Source organism: Betta splendens, chromosome 16, assembly GCF_900634795.4.
Source record: "Betta splendens chromosome 16, fBetSpl5.4, whole genome shotgun sequence".
Lineage (NCBI taxonomy): Eukaryota > Metazoa > Chordata > Actinopteri > Anabantiformes > Osphronemidae > Betta > Betta splendens.
In genome coordinates, this window is record NC_040896.2 from 15212223 (window position 1) to 15223245 (window position 11023).

The following is an 11023-nucleotide window of genomic DNA, read 5'->3' on the forward strand; positions in this document are numbered from 1 at the left end:
TCATGCTGTTACTTTGCGAACTTGAGCAGACCTGTTCGGAGGCACAGCCCTTCATTGTGTTTTTTTCCCCTCATATGTGCACTGAGACAGACAAGTTTGATCTGCCAGAATCACTAGACTACGAGCAGTGAGACACAGTTAGACACTTAATGCTGCAGCCTGTTACCTGAAGCCGTGATGCAGTGGTCCTCAGTTTCCTCACAGTTCAGAGTTGCTTCGCATTGTTTTGTTTGTACATCACAGGTAAAGCATTTTCTACCATTAGGCTGGGGTTGCTGATGTCTGAAACACAGAATGTACTTCACAACGCTGTTGCAATCAGTTAGTTTCAAATATCCAGTACACGTTATGAGCAGCCCACCTGGGGCGGGGCGGGTGTTGCACAGATCAGTGGTGCAACAGCGACTGTTGAATACAGTTTTGGCAGCTCCAAAGTTGACGGAACTACTGAGACATTGTTCAGTCGAAAAACAGGATTTCCCATTGATATCAAACAGTTTTGATCCACCTGCAGTAAAAGAACAGTCAATATTAACTGGACTGTAAAATGTGACTTTACAAAAACAACATTGCACTAAACATTGCATACCTGCGTATGTAACAGCTCGCACTACAGCACACTGGTCACTCAATGCAGGACATTGTTTTTCTGTATCTGTGCACTTTCCTGAGCCGGTGAACACTCATTGGTGAACATTTCAGAGTGTAGACTGAAAAACAAAAGTCCAAGACATGAATAAAAATTTTCTGCAAAAAAACAAACAAACAAACAAATATAAATATGTATATATACATATACACACAATTTAATTAATTTCTGTACTATTTACTGTAAATCATTTTAATTTTTCTACATAATCGCCATTGCATTGCAATTTTGTAGACACTGTGGCAGTTTTAGAATTTCCATGTCATACCAGCTCACCATCAAAATGCAGAGAGCATCCAGAGTGATCTGCAGATCCAGAGCGTCTACAAAAATGCATTGACCGAAAAGGCTAAATTTGTAGAAAAATTACTTACCTTTTAAATTATGTAAATATTACAGAAAATAAAGGGTTGTTTGTATTTCTAAAAAAAATAGGTGACCTTACTTTTGGGATTACCCTCGGATTTTAAAAAGAAAAGTTCTTCATTCTTCACAAGGGAAGCACAATCCCAAAGATCAGTGTGAGGAGATGCATCGTAAGATGTCAAGATGCAAACAGACCTGTAGTTTGATGTGTTCCAGCAATAAGTATGCACTCTACTTATTGCATACTTATTGTACTCTATGCACTTTAAAAGGTGCACGAAGATTGCTATTAAACATCAGCACACATGAGCATTACTGTATAGTCTTTCATCTTGGCAATGAAACTGGTGCTGAATCCAAACTTCTCCATGGTCTTCCAGAGGAAATTGTGCTCAAAACAATCAAAAGCCTTTTCCTGGTCCAGAATCATCACTCATCTGGTTAAAAGATACGTAAACAGAACAGGTAGAGGCACTAAGAACTGGGCTGCTTGTGTCCCCGTCGATTAAGAGAACACAATGAAGTAGATGAGTGGGGCCACCAGGAGCAGAAGACCTGCTCTTGTACTGATGCTGCTGCCAACTTGTTACCAGGAAAGACAGCAGCACAAGTCGCCCATCAGATGAGACATGTGTTCTTGCAAACCAGTCGGATTGAGTCAGTCATGTATAATAAATGTAAAAAGGTAAAGGTAAAAAAATAAAATAACAATTTGTCCATCTTACAGTGAATGTGGAAAGTGAAGAATGTCAGGCCTTATGTAATTTTCTTAGTGAACTTTGGAGGCTTAAAAGTTTATCATATTTTAAACATTTAGATTTTTAGCCATTATTTGTCTGAGCTGTGTATTTTCAGTAAGCGCCTGCTGTCAAACACTCAAATCTTCTTAGGTGTGTAACAATCCTACCACACTGCCAGCCTGTGGCTGTGGGTGTAGGGACCAGAATGCGATGTTTTCTCAGCTTTTAATCAAACCCTCATATTCACATAACTCCCTTTCTTGTCTCCACTGGCTTCTAGTAAGTTGCAGAAATGATTTTAAAATTTATTATCTTTACGTAAAAGCAATGCTGCAAACCTCAGTGTTATTTATCAATAAATAATGCTCTACAATTAATACAGAGTTAATACAGATAAAATCTAATTTTGTCCAATTCTTATTTCCTCCTTTAGAAACAACACTACTGCAGTCAATTATGACAACTGAACCACCAAACATTTGTTTGTAAAATGCACTTGTTTCTTACTCTAACTTTTACTTTGAGAATTTTTAAGCTCTTAAACTTAAACAATGTTTGTTTGTAAAACAAAAAATTCTCTGATAGTCGCTTACACACTTACATGTATTTGGTGTAACAGGAGTAAATTTGTCTGTAATACATACACAGAATACACAAAACATACATTCAAACCTAATAGGTTTCTAATGTTATAAAATGAGTAGTATGTGTGTCTTTAATAAGAAATGTGAACAAAATAGATTTTTAAATGCTTTTAAAGTAAAATCTACCTTCATAATTTAGTTATACTGTACGTCCTTATTTTCAGATGTGTTTCCACGTGTTTAGTGTTTTATATCGTTGTTATTCTAGAGTAACAGAAAACTGCAAAATGATCTGACCTTTTTCCACCAGATGGTGCTACACTTTGGTTAATCTCAGTAATTCATTTTGCAGTAATTGCTCCCTCTGTTGGCCCATATGTGTAAAAAATGTATTGGTCTTTTTGGAAAGGAAACTTCTAGTCGTCAAAGAGACCGACAGAATCTGTTTCAGTTACATAAATACAGAAACTTAAAAAAGCACAGGATGATGAATTTGTGTTGTATGTTTTTTTCTTTTGGATAATGTGGTTATTGAATATCTATCTATCTATCTATCTATCTATCTATCTATCTGTCTATCTGTCTGTCTGTCTGTCTGTCTGTCTGTCTGTCTGTCTGTCTGTCTGTCTGTCTGTCTGTCTGTCTGTCTATCTATCTATCTATCTATCTATCTATCTATCTATCTATCTATCTATCTATCCATCCAGACAGACAGACAGACAGACAGACAGACAGACAGGCAGACAGACAGACAGACAGACAGACAGACAGACAGACAGACAGACAGATATTTTATACATACTGTGCCTGTGACAATAGATATTGTGTAGTGAATTTAAAATGTTTATTATTTAATGTATTCTATATAGTATAATGTATAAATGTATATATATTCAAATCAAGCCACACAGAAATATACACAGGAAGGCAAAAATGTTTTTCATTTTATTACATCAAACCAAAGAAATTTTAGGTTAATTCAAACAACAGAGTGAGAAAATAAAAATATAAAAACACAAAAGTGAAATAAAATAAGCGAATGAGACATAAACCAAAGGAAATTAAACTACAAACAAAAGAGATGTTCTTGTTTTTTTATTATCATCATCTGGTTAAAAGCTACATAAAAACTGCAGGTAGAGGCGATATGAACTGAGCAGTGATGCTTGTGTCTCCATCAGTTAAAAGAACACAATGAAGTAGATGAGTGGGGCCACCAGGAGCAGAACACCTGCTCTTGTACTAATGCTGCTGTTGCAGTAGTCACCCTGACAGCAGCTGATGTCTGTTCCAATGGATCCTATCGTGCTGCTACTTTGCAAACAGAACGCTTTGGAGACACAGCCCTTCATTGTGGTTTTTACACTTCCTTGAGTCACTGAGAAAAATATGGAAAATATATGTGTTTGAGTGTTCAAGATTAAAGTTTCATCTTCTATTCACTAGACTACAAGCAGTGAAACATAATGCTGTTACCTGAAGCTTTGATGCAGTGGTCCTCACTTCCCTCACAGTTCAGAGTTTCCTTGCATTGGTTCATTTGTTCATTACAGGTGAAGCATTTTTTACCATTAGGTACCAGGTCGCTGATGCCTGATGCACAGAATATAATCACATTAGATATGGTGAGATCATTGATTCTTACCTATGTATAACGCTCCATCTTTCTCTCTCTCTCTCTCTTACTAATATATATTTCAGACATATTATCAGAGCTTAAACTTATTTATGTATGCAGCTAACTGCATCCAAATGTCCCACAGACAATGTGAGTAATTTACCTGTGGCAGTTTGGTTGTTGCACAGATCAGTAGCACAACAGGTGCTGTTGATCACAGTTCTAGCAACTCCGAAGTTGACAGAGCCACTGAGACAATCTTCAGGTAAAACACAGGATTGTCCAGTGATATCAGACAGTTGTGATCCACCTGCAGAAAAACAGCAACCTGTGTAAACTGGACCATACAATGTAACTTTATAAAAAGAACAATAACACTACAACATAACATACCTGCATATGCAACTATTCGAATGGCAGCACACTGGTAATTCGATGCAGGGCATTGGTTTTCTGTGCACGTTCCAGCCCTTCCAAATGAACAGTCAAAACATTTAAGAGTGTAGGCTGAAAAAAGAAAAATCTGTACATTAACAAAAACCAATACCTGCTAAAAGAACAGCATAGACAATATCAGATACTTGGCAACAAATGTTAAAATCAAGAAAACTTTTTCCTGAGATTAAGTGATTAAAATATGAAGGTGAAACTTGCCTTTAGGGAGAAGCACAATCCCAAAGATCAGCACAAAAAGATTCATCGTAGGATGTGGGACTGAATTGTAGTTTGATATGATCTACCGACACTACTCCACCTGTAAGCACTTATACTGAGCATGTCGCCACCTCCAGACCACTCCTTCACCGCTTTGACAGGAAAGTGAAACAAACTTTAACTGAAACTGAATGCGTTGAATATGTTTTTGTAATAGAATAAATACTGAAAGTTCTGACCAAAACAGAGAATAAAGAAACACTCAGTAACAAAGATACTTCACTATTAAAAAATAAAGATGGGGGGTTTCCTGTTATTCTAACATCACAAGCACGACAGGTGTTGACTCTGCAACAAAACCAGCTAAATACAGTATTATGAGTTTTAAATAGGTGCAGCAGTTGGCTACTCTGGGGCAATGCAGAGTATTATAGTATGTAGAGGCAAAGAATGTTGGGAACCGATGAATCAATCAAGACTCACTCAAAGTTGCCTTCCTGTTGGTTTTACTTTTGCAAGAAAAGACATTCACAGAGACAGGCAAAGTTGCTCTGGAAGAGTGTCATCCTGAAATCTCTACATCTGTGGCTCCCTTAAATACCGTTTTGATATATCTCTGTTTATTCTAAAATATATAACATTACCCTGTGGTTTGGAAAACTACTGTATATCAGAATCAGAAAGCTGTTTATTGCCAGCCAAAGAAATCTTCTAAAGAGTCTTGTTACACAGATTTACATGTATTTGTGTAGTAGTTCACCGATTTGCTTGTAGCTTCTCCCCTTACAAAACTTCAAACCTGTTAGAACTCAAAGGAGGGCCACATTAAGTTCAAACATTCCAGCTCCCCAGCTGCTTGCTTCCACCAGTGTGATGGGTTAATATGCACACACTATTTTCAGTTAAATGCAGCAAAAATTAAAAACTTAAGAAATGCAGCTATCTTGTTATTAATAAACTAGAATATAAATGCTTATAATGCAAACAAAACATTGTTTGTAAAACTCAGTTTATTTTTTAACAACTAATAATGTTTTCACGTGACTCCCCAAATTTACAATTTCAAATAATGTTGGTCTTTTCATATCTTCACAACAATATTGAAGCAATGGTTTTCTCTGTATCCCCACCCTCGGGTGTGCAGGGTGCGCTTGGGTCCACTACCTCACACTTCTTCATGGAAAGGAGGGACAATGTTTCAAGCATGAATCTGCAGGGTAAGGGAAAGTGTTCTGCTCGCTCCTCACCAAGCTTCCAGTTTGACTGTGTATTTATGTGAGTTTTTTGCAGGAGCAGTTCAGTCAGCTGGTGTTAGCAAAGGAGGCGGCTGTATTCAGAGAGAGCTGAGGACTTTTTCACTCCATCCCAGATACGGGCTGCATAGTGGAACCTGTAAGGACAAAACAAATTACACACTGTACACAGAAAATGTAGTAGCAAAGATCCCCTGCTGGAAGATTTGGCATGTGGCCTTCGTCACTCTGATAAGATCTCATTTTCCAGTAAGTGCTCACTATCTTCATTAACCTAACCTGGTTAAGGTACTTTCAAAACAACTTTGTGAGGTGTTTAGTTCAACCCGTTTTTTTAGTAAAGTATTATAGTAAAGACAGTGGCACCTGTTCAGCCCTTATTATTGTCTACAGCCATATATATCGAGTTTCATTTGACCCCAACCATCTGAATATGTGCTGCTATTTCTGCTCTCATTCTCTCATTTCTTACTGTGGTACAGTACATGAGTACTTTAAAGTAATCTCATTTGATTAGTGCTATATGTATATGAATGTAGTACATTATAAATGGAACACAGTTCTTTCCTACCAGTTCTTCTCTGTAAGGATGGTGTGTGACAGCTGACAGCGCGGCATGGCCAGAATTTGGCTACGTAGTTTTGAAACCATGGTGGAGAAGGAGGGGTGTCCTCTGTAGCCCGGGAGCAGGGAGAAGAGCGGATACGTCCCTGAAGCTAAACACAGACTCATGATAGATGTACAACCAATACAATATACAGAAGGAAAACAGGAGCATTGCCTTATGAAAAGATGAGCTGTATGTAACCTGCTTTCGTCAGACTGTCCTCGCCATCACTCTCCTGCACAGGAAGGAGAAACATGTTGACCTCAGGTGACAGATAGTCCTGTCCCAGGCCGGGGAAGACGTTACAGTCTACCATGGACAGTGTACCTAAAAACAAACCACATATTAGTGGATGAATGTTGGTGTGGTTAAACAAGGGGTCTCATATAATCACTAAGCCAAATATTAAAAAATATAACTTGTATACATTTAAGAACATCACCTATGTACATTTTTATACATACATACCTTTGTATTTGAGATGTGAGTGGGTCATTAACTTGTCCACCACCATGTGCATGTTCTTCAGGTTCCTTGGGCAGAAATCTTCTTGTCTGGCCTTATTCTGTAGAAAAACTGAACGAGGGAGAGGGGAAAAGAAGGTAAAGCATCCATTGCATCATCAGTAGACCTGCTGGTGAGGGATTTCGTATGTGTTTTTTTATTTATGTGAATAATTACCAATATGAGGATAATACTCTGCTCCATCGTCATTGCCAGAAGAACCCGTGCTGTCATGGCTTGCAGATGGAGTGGAAGGTTTCAGCATCTCAGCTGTTTGAAGAAACCTGTTCACAAACAATGCATTACACTTTCTGTGTAATACAAGTAAAATAATAAAATAGCTTTGGGTGGTGCAGTGGTGCAGGATCCTGTGGTGAGGAAATTACATTGTTTAATGAGGAAGCAGGGTTTGCAGGAAGCAGGATTTGCATGATCGAGCCTTACTTTTAGGAAAATGGTCAAACTAATTTCCATTTTAAATAAATGGGCAATGTGCTCATTAGGGATAATTGGTCAGTATCATTCCCTTCAAATGGAACTATTATTATTTCATATCTATTTTGTAACATCTAGTTGTGTTCAGTTGTGTTATTAAACTGTAAGACTATTGTTTAGAAGTGAAAAACAATACATATGCCAATATCTAATGTGCATGTTTTCAGTGTTACTGTGAGCTGTGTAATACTCGGTTAGAACTGTTTCTGATGCTGTTACTTCAATAACATCAGCATCATTATTTTCATAGTTATTATTATTGGTTCCTGGTAGAAATGTTCTGGAAATATGTTTTAACTAGAAAAAACGATTTAATTGCATTTTTTTTGCCATTAGAATAAATTAGTTATTATGTCCATTTTTTATCTATGCGTACAATGTTGCAAACAATGTGAATGAGCAAGTTAGATAGACACAGCCTACTCTGATTTTGACACTTTGAAGTTGACCTTATAGAAAACAAAGAAGAACATAACTGAGCTTATGAAATAGGAAATGGCAAAAGTCAAATATCCTCTAAAGATACAAGATGAAATGCTCAACATTCCTGTGGGAGGAGGGGACGCCTCCCTGTGAGATACTTTGTCCCTCTGCCTGTGAATCTGGGAGGCAAGTCTCTTACACATGCAGATAAACAAGCACATACCTGTAAATGTTTAAGTCTGTGAACCAGTCTTGAACCACTATGACTACATGGCACACTGTAAACAGGAAGGCAGCAATCTGAAAAGACTGTAGACAAATTAGACAGAAGGTGACACTGAGATTATATGGAAATGTCTGTGTAGAATGAAAATCACCAACTGACATTCAAGAACATGTGGGACCTAAAGGCAGAGGTGCGCTTTCACACACTGCCCTCTGTGGGTTGGCTACTGACCTGCATCTCAACGTATGTGTGAGGGAGATTGTACTCTGGAGGCAACTTCCGATCGTTGTTGATGAGGTGGTCCAGAATAGAAGGACTCAACATTGGCTGAAAATCACACAAAGCTTGTTACTTCCATGCTCATCGATTCTCAATCAAACAAGTCCAATTCAAATTTATATTGCTTTCACTATATTTGCATTTTGGTAACAGACTGAAAATACTTGAATAATACCTGCGTGTCCAAGAAGATTACTCTCTCCTGTGTGATAAAAAAGTCAATCCCTGTACTTTGATTGCCTCCTCTTTCCTTGATTTCTTGGGTCTGTGCTCTAAATACATAGCTCCTAAACAATACATAAAAAAATGCATGTGATTATTAAGAACATTTGTTTGTCAAGTGTGTTTGGGCCCAGTGCATTCAGTACAGAGGAGTTACAGCAGACAGAACCTAATTAAATAAAATCTGTAATATAACCCTGGTGCTTTTAAACTAACATATTTTGGAAATATTTCCAGGAATTATTAAATCATAACCAAACAAGCTATGACATGATGTATATTCACTAAAATGCTCCACTGTGTAAAAGCTGTGGTTTTACTGCTTCACCCTTGTGTGTTGAGAAAAAGTATTTCTACTTTTTGACAGACGGTTTAGAATTAAAACAGTATATGGGAATAAGTAAGTATAAGCGAAGCTGTTGATGTTTCTATTCTATAAGAATTCCTCTGTTAACACAAGATGATTGTGTAGTATGCAGCACTAATAATCCAATACATTCAATAATTGTGTGTCAAAAAATTTGAAGTTTGAATTAACAGTTGGTAGTGTGAAGAATTACCTTTGATCTTCCTCAGGTGTGTTGGCAGATAACAGAGACATGATTGTAGACTTCCCACTTCCCTGAAGGCCAATGACTCCCACCACCAACATATCTGTCTGATCCCTCAGATACTGAACATAACATTTAAAAGTGTTAGAACAGAATGTGGATATTATGTGCACACATTGCCTTTTATATAGCTCCCAACAAACTAAAATCATTGAACATCATCTTACCTCCATGGCACTGTCACACCAGTTCATCTGATCATCAACTAGCTTTATGCTATGCTTCATCTTCTCTGGGGGAAGGAGTTTCGATTGGCCAACCATGGCTGGAAATAGGAGCAGATTCAGGATTTACTTTGCTTTTCTGTTCTCATATACACACAATGAATAAATACATTTTCAAAATCATTGTTTACTGTTGTACAGTTAGTGTTCGGCGATTCTAACTCACGATCAACAGCGCTGCTTGACGCTGAGGCACCCATTCCTCGGTTTTGGATCTGGTACACGGGTTGGGTAGGTCGCTGTCCTTCCTTCTCTAACTTTGAAGGCCCAGAACTAGAGGGCTGAGCTGCTGCCACCTCTGGAGGGGTGCCTGGCTTCCCCCCATCATCCCTGGCTTTCATTAGCATTATAGGCTTCTCCGTGGCTGAAGCTCCACTGACAGGAGCATTCTGTGATGACTTCGCCTTGAAAAGTGCACGTCAGTAGATCACATTACTGTAGGTAAACACACTGAACACTACACAAACCAAAGCTGTAGTCCCAAACAGTGCAAATAATTATAGGACTCATTTGTTGAACCCATGTCAGTGTCACTGCTGCCACTTTTTGTTATTGTTAGTTCAAACCTACATGTGTGCTGATAGGTCAAGAAAAGTCAAGAGAGTATATTTAACGCACCCTCTCTCCGGGGGGCTTTGCTAGAATGATGGGAGTCTTCTGAATGAGTGGACCTGGTGGGTCCTCGCTTCCATCCTAAAAACGCAATCAAACTGATTTACTACGGTGTCAGAGCAGTCAAACATCCACGCATTAACAGCGAGTAAAGCTGTCTCCAATACCCTTCGTTCTCTCGGTTGATAGTCCCTATCCCGACTGGGACCGGACAAATTCTGACCAGGAGCTCCGACATCTCGATCTCCCCGGCGTCGCCTCCTCCTGCGTCCTTGCCCGTACAAGCCGGGCTGACTGTGGCCGGACTCTGACATGTCGCTTGTCACCCGATTCACTGTCCTACCAACAGGGCTGGTGTCAACATAAAGCTAGCCAACGTGCTAATCCAAAAGTCAGCGAACAGAATGCTTGTTTGAAACAGGAATGCTGCCAGATATCAAGCATGTGACCGTTGTCCTCGTAGACATTCACATATATTTATTGTTGTGTTGTTATATATTCTAAATGTTTAAGCTCATTGAACTAATTGTGTTAGCTTGCGAAAAGTATTTCCCCGCTTTGCGCTTGTTTTATAAATGAGAGTTACCATTAACGTCGAAAACGTGAGCGGACCATTAACGTGAAGGCGCTGTAAAACACCCCGCCCACTCAAATTCTGGCTGTTGAACAATCAAACGCACCCAGTCTGTCTGTTAAAGGGGGTCGCTATGAAACATTGTTCGGATGCAAAGTTCCGCTATTTTAATAAAGATAATTCGTTAAAGCTATTGTTACGTTTTGATTATATTTAATAAAAAGTAAATTAATAAAATTGACATATGTCTTGTGTTGTTTTTTAGACTTCCATATGGCGAAACGCATGCTTTCTTCCAATAAAAAATTAAGAATACCAAAAGCCTAAAAATGTTGGAAAGTAAATTATTTTTTATTTTTATTTACCAAGCAATGGTATTCAA

The 11023-nt window shown here is 38.3% G+C and overlaps 2 protein-coding genes across 2 annotated transcripts; both read right to left on the minus strand.

The window, feature by feature from the left end:
* Positions 1-3228: 3228 nt before the first annotated feature.
* LOC114843395 (urokinase plasminogen activator surface receptor-like) lies at positions 3229-5451 on the minus strand. Its single transcript, XM_055503436.1, has 5 exons — positions 4612-5451; positions 4351-4464; positions 4121-4267; positions 3816-3932; positions 3229-3717 (listed from the first exon to the last, which is right to left on the minus strand). The coding sequence occupies exons 1-5, from the start codon at positions 4655-4657 to the stop codon at positions 3521-3523; spliced, it is 621 nt and encodes a 206-aa protein (XP_055359411.1). The 5' UTR covers positions 4658-5451; the 3' UTR covers positions 3229-3520.
* A 152-nt stretch (positions 5452-5603) lies between these two features.
* smg9 (SMG9 nonsense mediated mRNA decay factor) lies at positions 5604-10650 on the minus strand. The gene is made up of 13 exons (XM_029129879.3): positions 10235-10650; positions 10074-10148; positions 9622-9859; positions 9399-9496; positions 9181-9293; positions 8574-8685; positions 8351-8446; positions 8117-8202; positions 7153-7259; positions 6940-7047; positions 6673-6798; positions 6436-6580; positions 5604-6001 (listed from the first exon to the last, which is right to left on the minus strand). The coding sequence occupies exons 1-13, from the start codon at positions 10379-10381 to the stop codon at positions 5923-5925; spliced, it is 1530 nt and encodes a 509-aa protein (XP_028985712.1). The 5' UTR covers positions 10382-10650; the 3' UTR covers positions 5604-5922.
* Positions 10651-11023: the final 373 nt, after the last annotated feature.

Bases quoted from the DNA above. Each gene is read 5' to 3' on its own strand.
- LOC114843395 (XM_055503436.1), bottom strand. From the start codon at position 4,657: ATGAATCTTTTTGTGCTGATCTTTGGGATTGTGCTTCTCCCTAAAG. The intron at 4,465-4,611 runs GCAAGTTTCACC...TTCTTTTTTCAG, and splicing joins GATTGTGCTTCTCCCTAAAG to CCTACACTCTTAAATGTTTT. The intron at 4,268-4,350 runs GTATGTTATGTT...GTTTTTCTGCAG, and splicing joins TCGAATAGTTGCATATGCAG to GTGGATCACAACTGTCTGAT.
- smg9 (XM_029129879.3), bottom strand. From the start codon at position 10,381: ATGTCAGAGTCCGGCCACAGTCAGCCCGGCTTGTACGGGCAAGGACGC. The intron at 9,860-10,073 runs GTGCGTTAAATA...GCACTTTTCAAG, and splicing joins CAAAGCCCCCCGGAGAGAGG to GCGAAGTCATCACAGAATGC. The intron at 9,497-9,621 runs GTGAGTTAGAAT...TCCTATTTCCAG, and splicing joins GTCAAGCAGCGCTGTTGATC to CCATGGTTGGCCAATCGAAA.